The sequence below is a fragment of the Solea senegalensis genome, linkage group LG5 (assembly GCF_019176455.1).
Source record: "Solea senegalensis isolate Sse05_10M linkage group LG5, IFAPA_SoseM_1, whole genome shotgun sequence".
Lineage (NCBI taxonomy): Eukaryota > Metazoa > Chordata > Actinopteri > Pleuronectiformes > Soleidae > Solea > Solea senegalensis.
Genome location: NC_058025.1, coordinates 14,009,661 through 14,030,271, shown reverse-complemented (window position 1 = coordinate 14,030,271; position 20,611 = coordinate 14,009,661). Strand labels below are relative to the sequence as shown.

At 39.0% G+C, this 20,611-nt stretch overlaps 4 protein-coding genes across 4 annotated transcripts; 1 reads left to right on the top strand and 3 right to left on the bottom strand.

Moving 5' to 3' along the window:
* Positions 1-566: 566 nt before the first annotated feature.
* Positions 567-3,194, bottom strand: hint2 (histidine triad nucleotide binding protein 2). The gene is made up of 5 exons (XM_044026076.1): positions 2,721-3,194; positions 2,040-2,177; positions 1,129-1,233; positions 885-957; positions 567-787 (listed from the first exon to the last, which is right to left on the bottom strand). Exons 1-5 carry the CDS (start codon positions 2,799-2,801, stop codon positions 696-698), a joined length of 489 nt encoding a protein of 162 aa, XP_043882011.1. The 5' UTR covers positions 2,802-3,194; the 3' UTR covers positions 567-695.
* Positions 3,195-4,194: 1,000 nt separating this feature from the next.
* On the top strand, positions 4,195-8,550 carry mrps30 (mitochondrial ribosomal protein S30). The gene is made up of 5 exons (XM_044027083.1): positions 4,195-4,822; positions 5,773-5,918; positions 6,131-6,236; positions 6,965-7,141; positions 8,170-8,550. The coding sequence occupies exons 1-5, from the start codon at positions 4,213-4,215 to the stop codon at positions 8,427-8,429; spliced, it is 1,299 nt and encodes a 432-aa protein (XP_043883018.1). The 5' UTR covers positions 4,195-4,212; the 3' UTR covers positions 8,430-8,550.
* Positions 8,551-8,959: 409 nt separating this feature from the next.
* LOC122770104 (embigin-like) lies at positions 8,960-13,184 on the bottom strand. The gene is made up of 9 exons (XM_044027085.1): positions 13,045-13,184; positions 12,404-12,481; positions 12,002-12,185; positions 11,645-11,727; positions 11,403-11,539; positions 10,950-11,111; positions 10,574-10,691; positions 10,430-10,463; positions 8,960-9,597 (listed from the first exon to the last, which is right to left on the bottom strand). Exons 1-9 carry the CDS (start codon positions 13,115-13,117, stop codon positions 9,537-9,539), a joined length of 930 nt encoding a protein of 309 aa, XP_043883020.1. The 5' UTR covers positions 13,118-13,184; the 3' UTR covers positions 8,960-9,536.
* Positions 13,185-14,943: 1,759 nt separating this feature from the next.
* On the bottom strand, positions 14,944-18,781 carry LOC122769160 (mucosa-associated lymphoid tissue lymphoma translocation protein 1-like). The gene is made up of 5 exons (XM_044025483.1): positions 18,653-18,781; positions 17,795-17,944; positions 17,261-17,418; positions 17,018-17,143; positions 14,944-15,633 (listed from the first exon to the last, which is right to left on the bottom strand). The coding sequence occupies exons 2-5, from the start codon at positions 17,940-17,942 to the stop codon at positions 15,151-15,153; spliced, it is 915 nt and encodes a 304-aa protein (XP_043881418.1). The 5' UTR covers positions 17,943-17,944; positions 18,653-18,781; the 3' UTR covers positions 14,944-15,150.
* Positions 18,782-20,611: the final 1,830 nt, after the last annotated feature.

Sequence of the window (20,611 nt, the reverse complement as noted above, 5' to 3'; positions counted from 1 at the left end):
CATTAAATGAAGTCAAATTGGGTCATCAGATTGTAAAAAAACCAAACTAACTATGCTTTCTTATCAATGGCTTATCTGTAAATAGCAAATCATATTTTATTAATTATTATTAGGGTGGTGGTTAATGGTTTGGATGGCTTATTATTAAATATATATCATGATAATAAAACCAGAATCTAATATAAGCTTCAGTTTGTACTCATTAATGTTACAAAATGCAAAAAAATACTGTTTTGTAAAGCAGGATAACGATGTACAATACAAGGTTAGTGCTTGTCTACTAACAGAACACACAGTTTCAGTGTTTTCTAATACGTGTATATCTGTTTGTTTACATCATTTGACATTTTTTTTTATCAGTGACGCTGAGGTATTGTGACATTTGGCTCAGGTGTTTTAACATTTGTTCTCTTTTTTTCTCGTGGAGAGAGAGACGGAGGTCAACAAATAAAAACACTGTGTGCTCTGCTCTGCATGCAGGAAACCAGTCACCCTTTTTTTCCCTTACATGCTACAATTTAAAGAGATAATATAATCACACATATTTTTGGCTGCATGAAACAATATCTTTACTCTTCAGCATTTATTTTTACATTTGTTGAGATTCACATATTTACAATTTCATATATTGTGGGGTTAAGTTTGTTTGGATCAACGATGCCACGCTCACAGGACTGAACATCTTAAAAAGACTGTTATCCTGGTGGCCATGTCATCTGTCTTCCTCCCAGGACGTGGATGTGAAGGTGGTAAACCGACTGAGCACCGTGTTTTCCATCATTGATCACTAAAGGGGACAAACACACCCACAGTCGTCATAGAAGAGGTAAATAAACAGTGTGTATTTTTCACATGAATGATTGTGGGTCTGAAAACTGACTTACCCACTCTGTATCCTTCCTTTAGAGATTCCTGCTTTGCAACATTTTTGGCGATCACCAACAAATGCCCTAAGAGCTGGAAGTTGGAGTTTGGGTTAGTCTTTGCTTACACTGGGCCTCTGTTACCTCTCACAGGTAACAAAGTCTTTGTCTGATCTGTATTGAGAAGGATTTGAACTGGATTTGTACAATGTGACTGGTAATCTGAACGTGGTCAAATTAGACAGAAAGTAATGGACTAACTCACCTCGACATCCTCGTCTTTGGCCTCACTTATTCTCGGAATAGGAATCCTTGGAATGACCAGGAAATGAACCGGGGCCTGGGGGCTGACATCCCTAAATGCCAAACACTGATAAAACCAAAAAAAAAAAAAAAAAGTTATATTCAAAGAAATTGGGGTAAATCACAAATATAGTTTCTTGTAAATGCATGTCTACACTTAGTAAGCCTCTCTTTAGGAAGATATTGCAGGTTTCAAATACTCTTTATAGCCAGCTAAGAGTCCATCTTTCATATTTACAATTCTATACTCCTACATACACATTTATTTTCCAGTGATGTTTAAGTCAGGAAAAAATGACAGTTTCGGCTTCTGTTGCTTTAAGTTATTCGATGACTGACAGGCAGACATTTGCGAACAGAATTTTTATTTATTTACTTCTTTGTGAAGTCTCTTGCACCACGAGCAGCTAAACACACATTATTTACGCCCACATGTTGAAGCAGTGTTTTTGCCTTTATCTCTCATCACCACTTGTTTCCAAAACACCACCGTCTTGATCACATGTTACTTTGCCAATCTCAGTGATCAACCTTTGGAATGCCTGGGCTCATACACATTCCTTCTGCTGAGTCTTCAAGGGATCACTGGGCACAATAATCTTGACTACTGAGTTTATTCTGAATAAGATGTTATTCTGATTATGATAAGTTCTGCTGTCCATGCAAACCTTTGAAGTCACACAGGTGTTTGTTGTGACTTTCTATTCAAAACGACATGCATTTCTTTTCTTGTCTTCCACATTCTGTGTTGACATTTATTCACTCTCCTCTCACCTCTTATCAAAATGTAGAAACACTTGACTTGACTCTCTAAACTCCACGTTGAGTAATCCAACAGAGATATCCATTTTACAGATGTGGTGTAATGTTTACCTTCTCATCTTCATAAATGATATCTGCAGGGATGCTTTTGTCGATCACTTTGGAGAAGATGGTCTGAGCTGGGGAGCCATACTTCTTGCTGGCCTCCTCTGCCAGCCTCACCTCATCACTTTTGGTGCACAGTTGTCTCTATGATCAGAGAGAGGAGACACATGTGGAAATAAATACATAGACACAACATGTTCAGACTGTTTAACTTACTCTGAAAATAAGATAAGTTCTGTTCTGTCTAAATATCAACAACGTGAAAGAAGTAATTAAACCTTTGTAAATAAACTTTAGAAAGAAAAAAACACGAGGTTTTAGTGCACTTAGTGGTATTCATCAAGTTTCTGAGGACAAAAACATGGCCTTATGATCCCGTAGTCGATTCGAAACACGTCATAATCTCATGACTATTTCATGAAAGTGTTACCTAATTTAGATTATAGTCATCAGAAAATGCCTTTACATGATATTGTCTTATTGAGACTGGTAAAGTTATTCTGCTGTCTGCTACCATGTAAACTGAAACCATATCGAGTCAACGTCACGATAACTCAAACCTCTGCAGATTTCCCAGTCACCACCACAGTAGACTAAACAGGTGTTGTCCAAATGCTCTGCTGCAGCTACAAGAAGGGAAATGTTACTGAGAATCACAACAAGTCTGTTTATTCTTGGAGCAGCTACCTGAGCTTGATAAACACGCTGCAAACGGTTTAGATGAACGGCCCCCACGAACCGTGTTCGCAAAATCTGTCGAAAATACATTTTTGGTTAATCAGAATGTTAATATGTCATCGTTTGTCTCTGTATGGCCTGTAAACAACTGCACACAGTCCAAAAACTCTTGCTAACACAAACCAAAACTCACAGGCGCTGCTTTCACGGACCAGCTGAAAAAATCCTAACGCTTCCATGGATATAACCTTAAAGTGTAAAACTCAACGTTCAACGTGATTTGACATAATCCGGTCAGTACCTGAACGTGGCTGCGATTAACAAATGTCTCATTTGAATGTGCATATTTTGTAATTTTCGCCATTATATTAAAGTATGTCAAATTTACGTGATGTTTTGAGTGTCCCGCAAAGGCAGCTTCTTATGAGGCCACAAGTGACGTTCAAGAACGTTAATAAGGCTCAACGGTCACTGCTGCTAAGTGTCAGCGGCGGTACATGCAAGTGCTCTATATATTGCTACATTAAACGTAAATAAAGCAGTAAAACCGGTTTGTTCTTGTGGTATCGCAGCTAATCACTTGTTTATGTGTAAGGTTACATGTATGTGATTTGTGTTCATCGAAAGGCTGACTGTTGTTGGGTATGTTGCGCTGCAGTGCCTGTGGCGCCAGCAGAGGGCGTGTTTGGGACAGTTGTACAGGTTTGGGGGGTATGTGTATCATGCTGCATGTGTTCAGTAAAGTAAGAAATAACTGATTACAAGTGTGGATCTCACTTCTTTGAATGAAGATACTACAGCTCTCATACTCCTGAAAACACTTTATGGGATGGTTACATAGAAAATGATAATATTATTTATTTATTTATAATTATACATATATATATATATATATATATATATATATATATATATATATACATATATATATATACATATATAATTATATACATATATATGTGTATATATTTATTTATTTATTTGTTTATTTATTTATATAATGCTTAACACTCTTATGACCATAATTATAACCAGGCCGCTCGGATTTATTTTGATTTTATGGCTTGGAAAAAAAATTTTTTTTCAAAAATAACTTCAACATTCAATATCTGGCAGTTATTCAATGTTACTGTGTGTTTTGACGGTTCAATGACAGTTTAATGCTTATTTTCATCCACAAGGCAAAAATGTGCCAAAGACCTTTATGAGTTATGATACTCACAAAAAGAGTATGTTAAGTCTTTTTTTGTTCTCCTTTCTTTTCTCTTTTTTTAAAATACACGTTCAGCTGCTTAGTTCATCATTCAACGTCGTTCAACATTCTGGTAAATATCTGAGTGGGCCTTGGACATTTTCTTGTATTTTTATACCTTAGAACCCAAGGTTTGGGAGCTGAGGAAAATATTGATTTTCTGACTTTCACGCGGCAGGGGGCGCTAATCAGGAGGACTACTAGTTATTTTGTCAACAAATGAAAAGAAGAAGTAGAAGCTGGAAGAACATGGCGGCCCGCACACGGCTGCCCTTGCTGTTTCCCAAAAACCTGCCTCCATTCAGACACCGACAATTCGTCCACACTGAGGTTGAGGTCAAGGAGCCGCAGTATCCCCCAATCGTCCCTTCTCGCACGGCAAAAAGCAAATCGGCGCTGCTGCGGCAGGTTCAGGAGCATGTGCAAAAGATATGCGCCTCCCCGGTGGACGAGAAGCTCTCCCTCATCACTCGTATCCAGCGGAAGAAATTCATGGTTTACCCTCAGACTTTCGCCCGGAACGCAGACAGATGGTACCAGCACTTCACCAAGACCGCCTACATCCCGGGTCTGCCCGAGAAATTCACGCAGGCCCCGGCGAAGACCACTGGCATGGATGAGTCGCCGCCGGCCGCAGCTCAGACCACAAGCGTACTGGAGATCGACGATGATGCGTTCAGGGACATCCGCTCACTGGTCACTCGTGTTATTTTACAGGAGCACTGGCACATGAATCAACGCAAAACTTTCTTGTTCCGACAGCAGGAGATGGTAGTCGCACCCTTCCTGAGAAACCTGGTGACTGAACTCACCCACAGTCTGTCCAGATTTAACCCACTGCTTCGGCTGTGCAGTCTAGGTAAGGACATTTAGTCAGAGGTGAAAGAAGTTCATTTTTCATTGTGTGTGAAGGCAGCAGAACAGTGGTTAGGAAAAGATTTTGTCAATATGAGTCACAATAACAGTAAAATAATTTCCATTCCTACAACACAATGCCCCCTTAAAAAAAAAAATCTGCTCTACCAAAAACTAGGGATTGAAATCGGTATCGGTCCGATACTGGTCTAAATCATATTGGACAGATTAAAATGAAATTCCAATACTATCCAAAAATCCTATATATCGCATGTTTCACTATGCACAGACAAAAAAGAATTAAAGAGTAATGTTTGGGCTGGTCATTTCATCTTTTTCGGGAGAACAATATTTGTTCCACAGTTGGAGAATTATGTCTTTGAAATGACTCCACATAAATGTGTTGTTAACACCTTCATAGTTCATAATTGGTCTAAAATGACTGTATCGGACTGATATTGGTAATGCTTGAGTTTGTGATATTGGTATGTGACAGTGGTATCATCCAATCCCTACCAAAAACATCCCTTACTAGCTGGATCGCTAAAACCAAATAACGCTAGGGTTGCAAGATATTATCAGCTTGATATCTGCATTGACGTATAAGATCTGCCGATATGACTAATGACTACAATAGTCATACTCCCACGCTGGCGCCCTCTGCAACAGTATTTTGCTCAATGAAGTAAATGTGTATCTACATCTGCTACGACATGAGTATGAAATATTTGTTCTTTTTGCTACAGGAAAAACTAAATGACCTCTGCAGTTTACAGCAGGGCAAAACATTTACAGTATATATCTGCATCATATCGGTTATCATCTAAAAGTCCAATATTGTACATCCCTAAATAATGCTAATTAAAAAAAAAGCCAAGCAGAAGTACAAATATTCAGAACAGCCTACTTCCAAAAAGACATGTATAATACTTTACTGCTTATTCCCTTTATCAGATATTAATCCCCAAGTTAACTTTTATTGGAGGAGAGGACAGAGAATCATCCCAAAAGGACACCGGAAAGGTCGACAAGAGCCTATCAGGTTCCAGATTGATGACAAGCCGAACAGTCAGATTAGGATCACTCAGCAACTTCCACAGGTAATAATATTTTTTATTTTATCACTATCACATTAATGTGTAAAAAAACTAAAACAGAATACCTTATAATTGTGACTGTGAGTGTTGCATACTGCTTTCTATGTTTCATTTCAAACTCAGTGGACCCACCGTTGAAGGACTCGGCTCATTTAATCTCAGATGCCAATGATGTTTATCAAACCACTAATCACTTTCTATTCAATTTGTATTAGTTTACTCCAATGGAGGCCTCATACGCAGCTGAAGTTCCAGAGATCACGTTAGCTCCAAACCTGATGCCCATGTTCAGACGACAGTATGACAACAACATCTTCACAGGTAACGCAGCCACAAAAGTCCAGTCTCTTTTGGTTATGTCATTTTTTTTCAGGAACATGTGTGTCCTACATGTCATGTCAAATCACTCGTTATTGTATTACCTCTTAATGTCACTAGGGCGCATCAGTGTGCAATTTTAAATCTCTGTTTGCATCACAGCAAAAACCTTTCAACCATTTAAAGAAATTCATTATTGTTTAACTATTGATTGTTTTATTAATTAATTAGTTCTTTATTTGGTTACTATTAGAGAAGACAAATATGTAACTGAATATGAAATATAAACTATAGGGGAGGGAATCGCCAGAGACACCACAATACGATATGATCACAATATTTATGTCACGGTATGATTTTGTCATGATACTACAAAAATACTAAGTATTATTTGCAAAATCATATGTTGCGATGCACTCGTACTAGTGAGAGTGAGCTCTTGGCGCCATCTAGTGGACTGAAACATCATCAACATCAACAACATGTTTATTTGTAACAGCAGTTAAAAAATGAAATTCCAAAGAAAATCCATAAAATCCATACGTGTCTATAATTTCACTTTATTGATTTCCCCACCCCTAATGAACTATTGTGTCGCAGAAGCTGCAACCACAATGTGATTCCATTTACTTTTGAATGGACATAAATAATGAATTCATCATCATAAAAGTTGCTCGTTATTTATGAGCAACTTAACTACTCTTTCAGTTGTGTCCTAATCCCTTCAACAGGTGCTAAACTACCAGACCCAGCATGCTATGGTCACACTCAGTTCCACCTGGTTCCTGACCAGTATCAAAGGGACCGGATGGCTCGGCGGCAGCAGTCGGACCAGGTGGAGGTTTTCCTCAGAGCCAACGCACTCGCCAGCCTCTTTGCGTGGACAGGAGCTCAGGCCATGTACCAGGGTGAGAGACACAGAAAACTGATGGCGGATGCATCTCTTTCTTTAACACTGGTGGATTTTACAGCTCATATTGTTGTGTTAAGCCTGCACCACACTAGAGCCAGATTTAGGTCCTGATCTGGTCCTTCCGAAATGTGGGTGCTTCTGTTTTTAGGCTGATTTGAACAAACTTTCCTGGCCAAATGATCCTGTAGTGTGAGGGGTTAACAGACGCAACCAATTTTATTGTCATTGGACGCATCATTTAGCCGATTTTTTTAGCCGGACTGAACAGGGGAGACAGTCTGCCTCCATGTCTGTGGTACATTCTGAAGTTACATTAACTCACGGAAGATTCTTTGCGATCTCACATCCCTGGCATCTCCTCCCTGAAATGGTTTGATTAAACCCCAAGTGTGAGGTCCTGCGTCTTGACTGGAATATCTAGTCTGTGCTTTCCCAGGATTAAAACATTGAAAATCAGTTACAAAGTTTGTTGTGTCTGGTCAGATTTGAAAAAAATCCTCTAGTGTGGGGCAGGCTTTACCTGATTAATTTTTTTTATAGCTGTCAAATAAGCACTTGCTCTCAATTTAATTTACATGTTGTGTGCCAGTCACTGCAATAGAGGATAAATACATATGTGCGCATCATCTTTTGGAACGCGTGTATGGATTAGCAAATAATGGAAGTGCTTTACACAGGAAATGTCTCTCCGTCATTTTACACGTACAAGAGATCAGTTGATGTCTTATTAATTTATTTAGTCTTTCATTATTCAATTGTATTGTAAAAGCATCTACATTTGTATAACGTCTGTTTAGTTTCTGTAAAAGTCTTTTAAAAATGTATTTCAAAAGGGCAAAATATTGTGTATTCATCTCATTTTAATCCATTTTCAATGAATAGTCGTAAAAATGTAAATTCACTCAATTTTTTTTGTCATTGACGCCTTTCACATTGTGGTGAACGTACATTGTTAGATGACCAATAATAATAAAAAAAAATTATAAGAAATAACATGGGGTCAAACGTCCTTCTCACCTGCAGGTTTCTGGACTTTTGAGGATGTCACCAGGCCTTTCGCGTCCCAGGCTGTGATCACCGACGGCCACTTCTTCTCCTTCTTCTGCTACCAGCTCAACACAGTCGCTCTCTCTGTAGAAACGGACACCAACAACCCCAGGAAAAACCTCCTGTGGGGCACAGAGAGCCTGCGACTGTACGACAAAGTGCAGGACGGTGAGGTGGTGGGTCTGAATGACGACGTCATCAAGCTTCTGGTCAGTTTCCTCATGAACCAGCCATAGACTTCCTGTCCTCTCTTGCAATTGCTTGACCGTCTACCGATGGGAAATGTGTCTTTTGTCAAAGCATTGGAAGACGTTGGTGGAGATGGTTTATTCATTTGCTTGTCTGTTTGCAATTCAAGGCTCAAGAAAAAAGCAGAAAACACATTTCTGTGCAGACTATTTATGCAGAAATAAATAATTAATCACAGAGTCTTGTATTAATAATAAATTCATTAGTATTAATTTATCCATGACTGTATCATTGGTTTCCCAACCACCTCAGAACTTGCCTTTATATAGTCTGTAACAAAAAGCCACAAATATTAAGTTAATTTAGGTTTGTTTTAGGTCTTTTACAGTTGTAATACAATTCAACCACCAACATATTTTCACTTATGCTGTTCGCTTCAGTCAAAATAACTTGTTTTAAAATTGAGCAAATAGCAAAAATGCCTTGTACACCTTTTTTTTTCCCTCGTACAATTGTTCTGAACATCTGTAAACACAGGAAGTACGCAGCACAGCGCCTGAAACAAACCCAGTGACAGTGATTTGTATCGTTTTAATCTTCTTCTTTACATAAATAGTGAAACACTGAATCACAATTCGGAGGAAAATATATCCCTTCTGATCATCTTCTGATTACAAGTTACATTACATGGAAACTATATATAATATAAATATCTGCATATGTGATGATTTATCTTGATATGACATGTCATTAAAGTAATATAAATATCATGTGACACATTGCTAGCACACGTTAAATGCTCTTTGAGAGGTTAAGGCACACATGCATAAATAATAAGTGAAGACGTTATACTTTAGCTTGAACTGAGTGACAAAGGCAGTGTAAAGGTGTGAAGCAGGTTTCTCTTCAGGAACGTGAGGTTATGTAACAGTTACAACTCAAAAAGTTTTTTTTTCCCTTATAAGTGTCGCAGCACCACTAAAGAAAACATCACATATTGAGTGGGTGATTATTAAGTGAAGGTTATTGCTTTGATTTATCATGAGTGACAAATTCACAACTTGTTTGTTTTAATATTACTAAGCTCTTACATTCACATTTGAGAATGAGGGAAAAAAAACAAGCAGAAAGTTCTGGACTGCAGCGTTTTGTCTTTAAACTTTGCGCTGTCTCGTTGACGAGCTTTCCTCGGGTCCGTTATTGTCTCCAGGCGTCCTGATGAAGACAAAAAACAAAACACATGAATATACTTAATCACACTTAACCCTTTAACACAGAGTGTATCACAGACGACACGTTTGCTCAAGCGCACTTTGCATTACCGCAATTACAACTTTTATCTTTTTTTTAGACATTGAGTGAAAGACTCAAGCAAATGTTATTTTAAATATGTTTTATACTGTTCAAATTTAACATGCAACATCTGGTGTGCATGTACAACTACAGTGTTGCCAGATTTTAAAAGTTATTCTGGGAAAATGGGCACAAAGCACTTACTCACAGGACATTTTCTGGACATTTTGAGGCTTAAGTGTTAAAGGGTTAAAGTATTAGAGCTGCAAAGATTATTTTGCATAATCGATTGATCTGATCAGTGTTTGTCAAACGTGGAAATAATGAGGTTCTCAAATTTCTTGTTTTGTCCACAAACCAAAATGATTCCGTTATCTGGAGCAAAGAAAAGAGACAATATTCACATTTCAGTAGCAGAAACTGATTAGGCTCAATCAGCTTTGTGTGAACTCATCTGGCAACAGTTGAAATGTAGTGGATGGTTGTTTATATTTGAAGTTAAAGATGATTTTCCACAGTTGGGCAATTTATACAGAAATCTTAACAATGCCTTGTAGCTGTAATGTAAAATAAAAGTTAATCAATTATTGGACACAAGGGCAAGATGGAGGCAGATGATCTGCTGTGGCGACCCCTAAAGGGAGGAGTTGAAAGATGATTTATTACTCCTTTAACAGCATTGATTAAGCCTAGTATAAGTCTTTTATCAGGTAGTCACAGTGGAAAATGTTAGCACCAGGCCCGTAGTACTCACGGTGTGTTGGTTTGGTCAGCATTTGTCTCATTTCCTGTGAGTAAAACACATCATTTCAAATTTCAAATTCATATTTTTTTCCCTAAACACAGCATGCTGACAAAAACAAGAGCGTCTGTGTGTGAACTTTGGACGAATTACTACCTCCTGCAGAGTTTTTCTTGGACTGGCTTTTCTCGTAGATCAGAATAGCAGCGACCAGGACAATCACCTCGACAATGATGGCTATAAAGGGCTTCAGAGGCTCCAGGAAGGTGATGACCTTCAGCAGTGGTGGCAAACAGACAAAACAATTCACCATGACAAAAGAAAATCGAGTTAGAGGACCACTGTCAACAAAATGTTGCATTTATGTAATGTTCTGTATTATAAGAGATGATATGTAGCTGAAATATTATACCTGTAAAGCCGAGTATTACTATACATAGCCTATTGTTAATTAGAAACACTCAAGTAAAGTACAAGAACCACAATATAAAAGTAAGTGATCATATATAATGGGTGTCTTTGCACAACACACCTTCAGTTCCACATGGCCCATCGTGGTGCTGACGGCGTAAACCCCTTCACAGTAATAAAAGCCGGAGTCTCCCTCTGTCAGTTTGTGCACCACCAGCTTGGTCACCCACTCATGATTTTTGATTTCATACTTTTGAGGCTCTGCAGCGTAGAAAATCTGCTCCTACAGGACAAAAGCATCCTGCATTTTTTTTACTTCACACCTTAATAATTTAGTGGTCGTATGTACTTAGGGCTGTACTTTGCAGAACAGACAATATGCTTCATCTTAGGGTTATAATAAAGAAAATGCAGTTTACTTCTCCTTACCAGGAGGACAAATATGACTTTTGAAAGTATAACGATTCATAAACAAGCTGTTTTGTACACACTACTTTGGCATTTGAAACTTAAAAGGGGGATTATTTAAGAAGTAGTCACCTACATACAGTACATCTCACTTCCTGTCACTCACTTTATCCGTGCCATTTGCCTTGTACCAGTTCCAGGACGCGGGCTTTGGTTTCTTTTCATCCATTTTACACTTGACCACCACAGAATCTCCCACATAGCTGACGATGGGCTTATCTCGCACCTCACCAATCTGTGGTCCTGCAGGAAGAAAAACGACAATTACCTTCAACCCCCTGCCTTTTAAACATTGTAGAGTAAATACTGATAATCATTATGAATGAGAAGTGAGGAGGTGATGTGCACCTGCCAAAAGAAAATCTGCTTTAGCTTCATCTCCAAACGAGCACGAATAACTCCCAAGGTTTTCCTTGCTGACAATTTTGAACCTGTGAAGTAAAATAACGTATAATACAGAATGTTGGTCTGTTTGAAATGCACAATGGTTCTATCGTACCCAACTGTTCAAATATTATATAATTTAACCAAAGTTATTACTTTTTAGATTACGTGAAGAGTACTTTTAAGGTTTTGAGGCTGCTTAGGGGAAAAAAAAAAAAAGAATAATGTTTAACTGGTAAACAAAAAGTATTGTGAAATATTTTTGTTATGATCAGACAACATAGCACACATTTTCTGAAGCAAAGTGATTAATCCACTCACACTTGTCTGAGGGTATACTTGTCATTTTCCAGCTGCACCGTGACGCGGATGCTCTGCATCTCCTCCCCGTCTTTCCTCCAGTAACCGGTGATGTTTGGACTTTTGTTCTCATTGCCGCTCCAGATGCACTCGAGTGCAAGGTCGACGGGGTTCAGCAGCTCAACTTTCTCCGTGTGACTTTCGCCTGTGGGTGGAGATCGCGGATGCTGTCGTGAACGTTTCTCCGTTCGGGAGAGTGTGATCACATTTCTTGCTCTCTGCCATAACACACACTGTATGTCATCAAAATGATGATGTGTGCTGTGAAATGTGCTAATGTAAACACATCAAGTTGGGATGGAAAAGAAGTAGACTTATTAAATGTAAAATAGAAGTGATGGATTGATGCCTGTAAACATTTACCTTTAAGGACAACGCGTCTTATATCTGATGGCAGGGGACTGATGGGATCCAGCGATGGAGACGTTGGGCTCGGTGTCTCTGACAGGAAAGGTCATATTCATTCATGTGCATGTCTTTATGTACCAGTGGTCGGATTAGATTGGATTAGATTACACTTTATTGGAAAATGTACTTTGTCTCCACAGTAACGAGACTGGCCAACAACATTATTATGATGATCCTTATCCTGTCATGAATTGTGAGCATAGATCCATAGATGTTTTCCACTGTTCTGTGCTGGTGGCTGCTGCTGAAGGAGCTGCTCAAAGCCCATTAAAAACATGTAATATAAAACCAGGCTAAAAAAAAAAAGGAGGTTGTTTGTTCATACATAATTAATGATTCTTGGTTCAAATTGTGAGTTTTAAAGTCCCATCCCAAATGCTGTCTCGGGGCATTATGTTCAGGCCGATGTGAGAAAAAGATAAAGACAAGAAAACGACAACCTCCTGCAACTTTAAAACTAAATCATTTATCACAGTATTTCCAAATCTATGACATTTCTTCTCCTCCTCACAAGGTGCTGCAGGACATTTAGAGGCAAAGGAAAGAAGCAGGTCAAAGCTTTAACAACACCACCATGCAGTGAAAATATCATTTACTTGTATTGATGTGTCCACAGGAGGCAAGGAGCAGGACGAGCTGGAAAAAGAGTTTCCCCCATGAGGCGGACATGATTTCTATCCCTCTGTCCTCTCTCACCAGCTCTATCTCTCTCTCTGTTCTCTGACCACTGCATCGTTTCACCTCTCAGCCCCTCCTCTCTCTCAGCAGCACGAGTGACGCAGCTGTGATGTCACCCTGCAGCCTGTGGGTGCCTGACTGACTCCATTTATTATTCAGTCACACGAGGTTCATTTCTTGATGCTGTGCTGCGGTGTTTTGTCTCCTGCAGGCTCGTGCATTCATGTTAAAACAAACGCTCTGTGTGTGTGACAGGAATATTGCTTACATTTCAGCCTGGATGCTATCGCGTTGTTCTCCCCCTGCAAGGTGCTGTTACGTGATAGTGTCTGCGTCAGCTGAAGGTCACGCAAACTGCCTGCCCACATGAAAACAGCCAGGAGTAGAAATTGGCTAAAAACTTAAGTGTGTGCAGTACATACCATAATGATTCACTTTTAAAATGTTGCGTGTTGTGTATACATACCGAACCAGCTTAATGTACACAACTAGAATTAACGCCCCATGGTTGTTTGCCTCCACCAAGGTTGTTTTTTTGTTTTTTTTTTTGTTTTTTAAATCTTTATCCAGGGACAAATTGAAAGAACACAATCATATGAATTCAGAGGTTATGAATTTTCAAGGTCACAGTGACCTTAACTACCAGAATCTATTACCATCATCCGTAACTCCAAGTGAGTATTTACGCCAACATTTACAGTGACGTCACTGAGTTTAGGTCCCACGTTATGCTTACCACTCAGTTTACAGGGATTTGTCCATTTCTGTTTCATGTCTTCATTCTCTATGCTTAGTATTGACTGTAGGAGCCAGTATTGAGTTTGTTTAGTTTAAATGATTAATGCAGGATTACTTGTTAACAGTGTCATTTGTGTACAGTTTAAGTAGTTAACCTTTGGCCATAAGCCTTTGAGTAAATATTCTTAGAAGAATTATTCTTACTCTCGCCTTTGCAGCAAAAAGACCCAGGTTTGTGACCTGGCCTTGCAAAAACATGCAATAGGTTGTTGACCATAGGTGTGAATGTGAGAGTGAATGGTTGTTTGTCTCTATGTGGCCCTGCAATGGACTGGTGAGTGGAAATAAATATGCAATGTTTTCAATGTTTTGCCCTGGTGATTGAGGGATTAGAACAGTAACCTACAGGCCCATAGGAACCTGCCGACAGCTAACGACTTTGGGTGGCTTTGGCATTAAGTTTACATTTACCACAACATTGACCTGGCGTGTATAGGTAAAAACCAGAATTCCCATCACGTGCTGCAGGTTTTGGCTGTTTCTGCGTGAACTAAAGTGAACTCTGCTTCAGATCTCTGCAGGAATGTCACTGGGTGTATCTTAGAAAGTTTCGGGGTTGAGTGAGGAGAAGACACAGATTAATTAAGTCCATGGCTAAACACAGTTATGAAAGTAATCTGGGCAATGTCCCTGAGGACATGGTCCCTGCTAGAGAGGAAGAGTTTTCACTGCCATCTTGAGGGGAGAGTTACTAACACACTGAGCCATCAAAACAAAAGTTTAATATACAACTCCTAGAGTGCTTTCATTGTGTGGTATTAATATTTGGTTATAAATACATCTATCTCCTCAGGTTTATTATGGCCCCAGCACTGACTTTATAATTGTGTTCAGATTATTATGACTTTCTCTCTTTAAATAATTGAAATTCATTTGACAAGACTCAGGGACCATGACACTGTGGATTATTAGTATTGTTGCTTTTCTGTTTGGGTTAAATCGGATATCCGTCATGAACTACAACTTCATTAATTACACTTCATCAGTTTACTAAAAATACACTTTTTTTATTTCTCCAAATATGTATTTTCAAAATGTAAATCTGTAGACTAATGTCAGTATACAGCATGTTGACACAGGTAATGCTTGTTTAAGGACACAACGTTCTAAAAATCTATATTTTTAAAGTTACTACTGTTACAGTTACAAGAAGAGCAGCAGTGAATCAGCTTTATCAGACATTTACACACGGAAACCCAGCGACGGCAGCAGCTGTTTCACTGGTGCTAAAGCTGCAGACTGTTGATGAAAGCAGTCTGCAGCTCGTTGATGTCGTCACTGGCCTCTATAGGGATGCTGTGCCTGCCCGGTGAGCTCGACAGCTCCCCACCTGAGTTGTGCATCTGCTCATTGTGACACTGGTTGAGGTTTTCATAGAAGGAGTCTTCACAGCCTCCCACTGCGCCCTGGAGACGCTCGTAGGTGTCCAGGTAGTTTTGCTGTGGGGAGAGGCGGCTGGGGTCCTGGGCCTGGTGAGGCCCGTGATGTAGGTGGAGGAAGTGTTCAGACCTGGGACTTTGACAGGGGCTGTGGGACGGGCTGTGGGGCATCATACAGGTCCTTAGGCAGCTATTCCTCCGCATGGCACGGTGCAGGTCCAGTCGGGCGATCAGTGGCTTCCCAATGTTGATGCTCTTGGTCCAATGAACAGGATCATCGTCCATGGCTGAGAACGTGCCCTGAAGGCACACGGTGAACACAAGCTCCTCCTGTTGTATAAGGGAGGAAACAGTACTTCATTTCTTTTATGATTCAGAATCAATTATCATGTTAAATGCTAAAAGATGTGCACAATCATCTTAGTCTTCCGGTTTGAACAAATGGAGCTCGCGAATTAGGATGGAAGAAAAAGTTAGCCAACGGTGGGTGACTGCTGATTGCAAAAAGAAGAAAGGTTTGAATGAAAGTCTGTGGGCTTACTTCTCACTAGAATTATAAAGTCAGCAAAGATTTTCCTAAGAAGTTAAAGGTCTCAATCACTTGTTTGAGTTCTCATTCAATAGCACCTGATGTCAATTGAGTAAATTATTGTCCTATTTAGAGGAAAACAGTCAATAAATCACGGCACATAAGTAGACAACGGTGTGATTGACAGCCTGGTTGCAGGTGACATCTGGGAATTTCCACTTGCAAAAACTGTCATGACACCAGTCAAATTGCAAATCCTGAGGCTTCATACAGGAGTGTAGTTTACAACCAGAAGACTATGCTTGTCGTAGAAAAAGAAATACATTCATTCTCTACAAGATTTTGTAGATTACATTGTGTACATACAGCAAGCACTTTGTCACAGTAATATGTAGAACAGAATATAACTTTATAGTGTAGTATAGCACTGCTGTATAGTATTGTTGGGTATAGTATATAAATATCTGTTTAAATTATGACATTGCTGTCAGTATCACTTGTATCACTGAGAGGATGTTAGTGTGGCAACACAAGCATTCAGCTTTTTCTTCAGCAAGCATTACAGCCTCACAGAGGTGCAAGCATAGCTATAGACTCATTTTTATTTATGTTTCCTTTATAGGACGACAAGTATATACTGTCCACCCCAAGAGAGACAATAAAAGGTCTCTGAGTCTCTGAATACCTGCACATTAAATATGTAATATGTATCTATACATGGACTTGACTTGACTTGGAAAACATTTCAGCATTAAAATATCTGTTGTTATGTAACACTATTAAATTCCATAGAAATCCAAGGTAACGACCATTTAATTTAAATCATGCAGTTTATCCGTCTCCACTATAACTTCTTGGGAATAACAACCCTATGAAACGTCAGGATGTGGAAGGAAAAATTCAGTTCAGTAATGACTTTTTATGTCATTAAAGGATCACAACTACTCATTTGTCATTGCCATTTACTGTGCCTTCTGCTGCCAATGTTCTCCCTGGAAAGCACAACATACAGGAGAACCGAGCAGACTGCATCCAGACGTCATTAAACTAGGTCTCTTGTTATTATTTGATTGAGAGACCCCTGGTGGCAGTACATTTACATTTAAGCATTTGGCAGTAATTACATGCATATGAAAATGATTTGCTTGTTCAGTGTCTATGCTAAATGACTGGTGGAGTCTTTACCCTGAGCTTCTGCAGTGAGCTGAGTCTGGTGTAGAGACAGTGCTGTGGCAGGGTGCTGGACAGGAAGTAGATCCCCGTCTCTTCTGGGGTCTCTCTGTTCATCTCTTTGGGATCCACATCAAGCTCCTGCAATAAGGAAAGCAATCAGGTTGCACGCAGAGCACACAGTCACATTCCCTTCTCCTTGTTGACCCCTTTAAAAATTCATCTTGTATAATCTATACTTCATGACGGTATACTGACCTGTGAGAAGTCTGTGACATGAGCCTGGCAGAAGGACATGTCTTCAGGTTTCTTTACGATGTGTGTGTAAATGACGAGCACGTTGGAGAACTCTGCAGCGAAGCCCAACTTGATCTGAGCCCCGCAGTCAAAGATGAGACTCATGCTCTCAGGAAGCTCTACGACAATGTAGAAAAACAAGGACAGCACTTCAGTTCACTACAACTGCCATAACAAGTGATCTAGACCAGTGACTCAAAACACCACAATGGAGGCTTCATTTCTGACAGTTGTGTTATGACTTATAACTACCAGGAAGAAACAATCAAAAATGACCAGATTTAATGTAACCTTACTCCCAGAAAACCTACTTGTTTCTCATCCTTTGTGTGAGCATGTGTGCATAATGGGAGACAGCCTTGTGTGCGTCATCACCAACATTTGAATAAGTGTACGGTGCCGAGTATGTAAATAGTGGCTCCTCCGTGCTGTGATATCAAACAAGATAACAGACATTTTCAAAATGCAATAGAGAGTTTTGTGTTTCAAACTCACCATGAGCCTTAGCCCACTGGCGACTGGGACCAAGAGTGAGGTCAACGCTGTCACTGGGCAGGATGGGATCGGTCAGAGCTCTCCTCTCGGACAGGCTGCTGCGAATCTCCAGAGCCTGCTTCCCCCTCGTAGCATCAAATTGTCCCATGTCTAGTTTAACACACAGGAGCTGATGTTGTTGAAGGCATTTTATTCACTTATGTTAACTATTAATTAATAGCAAATGCCTCTTACAGCAGCCTCAAAAGTAGATACCTTTATCCCAACTAAACAGAGCATTTTCTATTGATGATAACTTGTCATAGTACGGTAATGTGATTTTCTCATTTTATATCAGAAGTGATGCCTAAGTTACAAAAAGTACAATTTTATTTGTTTGTACACATACTTTATCTTTATTTAAATGCACAATTCCTGCCACTAGGGGGTCTTAAATTAAATAATAATAATAGGAGACCGAGTTTGGTAATGTCAGGAAGCAGCATGGGATCATGTGAATTGTTCTTCTGCTGCCAAAGTGTTCATGCATTACAGGGAGAACTTGGACGGCAGAATGATCAGCAAACAGCAATTTGTAGTCGCGATCAATTAGTTACAAATACACACATTAACATTTAAAAAAACACTGGCTAACTAGTAGTAACAAATAAAAGCAGATGACGTCAATACAAGGTGATCAAAACTTAGAGTCAATAGAAATACGGATTTCTATGGATTAAAAGAACATTGGAAACAATTTGACTCAAGTTGAAATACACTTTTCAACAAAATATTTAAAAATAGTCTCTTTGTTTTAATATTTACATGCAAAAAATATTACATATTACATCCTTAGAAGAGTCTCTGTGCCTCTCTTACCTTCAGCAACTCTGTCCAGCACCACTGTGATCTTCTCATCATCGAGCAGTCGCTTCTTCAGAAACTTGACGAATACGCCGTTGGTGAAACCACTGGAGCTCAGCTCAAATGCTTCTGCATCTTGGCACCTGTGCAGCCAAAAAGTCAGTAGTATGTCGTCCAAAATCAGTCAAAAATGCCATAGTATAGTATGTCGTCCAAAATCAGTCAAAAAAGTCATAGTATAGTATGTCGTCCAAAATCAGTCAAAAAAGTCATAGTATAGTATGTCGCCCAAAATAAGTAAAAAAAGTCATAGTTTAGTATGTCGTCAAAAATCAGTCAAAAAAGTCATAGGTTAGTATGTCATCCAAAATCAGTCAAAAAAGTCATAGTGAGCAGTATGTCGACTAAAATCGGGTCAAAGATGCTTCGCAGAGGTATGCTCTAATTGTAACGTCAAAAATTGTCATAATATAGTATATCGGCCCAGTGGTCAAAATGTCATACCATAGTATGCCTGCCAAAAATCAATCAAAAGTCATAGTATAGTATGTTGTCCAAAATCGGTCAAAAAAGTCATAGTATAGTATGTCATCCAAAATCGGTCAAAAAAGTCATAGTATAGTGTCACAAAATCGTGTCAAAAATGTCACAGGCAACCAAAATCGGTCAAAAACGTCATAGTATAGTATGTCGTCAAAAATAGGTCAAAAACGTCATAGTATAGTATGTCGTCAAAAATCTGTCAAAAATGTCACAGTATAGTATGTCGTCCAAAATCGGTCAAAAATGTCATAGTATAGTATGTTTTCCAATGAGTGAATTTAGACAACATACTATACTATGAATTTTTTGACCAATCTTTGACGACATACTCTTCTGTGACGTTTATGACAAATTTTGGATGACATACTATACCATTACTTTTTTGTGTGATTTTGGACAACATAAAATACTTCACTCCCAGCCATTCACGCTCATATTGACACCTGTGTATTATGTAGACTCTCCATTTAACCTAATTCAACCCTCATTCTGCAAGTGTTGGACAATGCAAGGAATATCCAGAGAACCCAAAAGGCCACCATTATATAACATGTAACAGTAAAAAAAAAAAGTAGACATATACAACATATTGGCTGATATTCATCTTGTAAATACTCACACAGACAATGTCGTAAAGAGACTGTTTCGAACATTTTTGGCTAATATTTAGCAGAGTTTACAAACGCTGACAATTAACTTCCTTTATTTTTTACGTCAATTGCAGCCCAAATAACTAAGGGAATTCAAATCAAATGAAGCGTTTTCCTCTCATGCGTTGCCAGTCTAAAATAGGCCACACAACTGTGTGAGTCATTTCTCATTCACAGCCTTCCCGTGAAGTGTATATCCTGCTAATGAAGTTGTGATATTTGCTTCTGTGACTTTTCTCGGAAGTGGATAATGAAATGCCCCCAACTCCTAAATTAGGACCTTCTTAAAAGAGTTGATGATGACGACACTAATGGTTTTAAACTTTTAATAATTTTAATAATTTTAACTCATTAATTACATATGGTCATTATTTAAAACAATATTCATCTTTAGATTTAAAACATTTATTATTTTAATTAAGGGGCAAATATCTCTTTGCATGCACTAAAGTGTTAATTGGCGCAAAGTAGACGCAGTAAATAAATAGTAATCGTTCACATGAACAGTGGCTGTTGTTTGTTTCCCTCTGTCAGCTCACATTTATTAGACCGATTCCTCCTTTCAGTCCATGAGTGGCAGATTAATAGGATGACAGATGAGAAAGGGACAGAGATCGACAGTGAAGGGAGAGAGAGAGTGTGTGTGTGTGTGTGTGTGTGTGCGCTCGCAGGTCTTTGTGTCTGTTTCACTCTTGTACTAATTAGTAGATTAATCTGCAATTGTTCAAACACAAGACTGACAGCAGAGGAAAAGTCAGAAGGACTAAATGGAAATACATCA

Bases quoted from the DNA above. Each gene is read 5' to 3' on its own strand.
- hint2 (XM_044026076.1), bottom strand. From the start codon at position 2,801: ATGTATTTTCGACAGATTTTGCGAACACGGTTCGTGGGGGCCGTTCAT. The intron at 1,234-2,039 runs GTAAACATTACA...TGGTTTTATCAG, and splicing joins TCATTTATGAAGATGAGAAG to TGTTTGGCATTTAGGGATGT. The intron at 958-1,128 runs GTGAGTTAGTCC...TCCAACTTCCAG, and splicing joins CCAAAGACGAGGATGTCGAG to CTCTTAGGGCATTTGTTGGT.
- mrps30 (XM_044027083.1), top strand. From the start codon at position 4,213: ATGGCGGCCCGCACACGGCTGCCCTTGCTGTTTCCCAAAAACCTGCCT. The intron at 6,237-6,964 runs GTAACGCAGCCA...TCCCTTCAACAG, and splicing joins TGACAACAACATCTTCACAG to GTGCTAAACTACCAGACCCA. The intron at 7,142-8,169 runs GTGAGAGACACA...TCTCACCTGCAG, and splicing joins AGCTCAGGCCATGTACCAGG to GTTTCTGGACTTTTGAGGAT.
- LOC122770104 (XM_044027085.1), bottom strand. From the start codon at position 13,117: ATGTCCGCCTCATGGGGGAAACTCTTTTTCCAGCTCGTCCTGCTCCTT. The intron at 11,540-11,644 runs GTGCACATCACC...TTCTTCCTGCAG, and splicing joins AGCAGATTTTCTTTTGGCAG to GACCACAGATTGGTGAGGTG. The intron at 10,692-10,949 runs GTGTGTTGTGCA...CCACTGCTGAAG, and splicing joins TGGGCCATGTGGAACTGAAG to GTCATCACCTTCCTGGAGCC.
- LOC122769160 (XM_044025483.1), bottom strand. From the start codon at position 17,942: ATGGGACAATTTGATGCTACGAGGGGGAAGCAGGCTCTGGAGATTCGC. The intron at 17,419-17,794 runs GTGAGTTTGAAA...ACATTGTCGTAG, and splicing joins CCAGTGGGCTAAGGCTCATG to AGCTTCCTGAGAGCATGAGT. The intron at 15,634-17,017 runs GTAAAGACTCCA...CTTATACAACAG, and splicing joins GCTCACTGCAGAAGCTCAGG to GAGGAGCTTGTGTTCACCGT.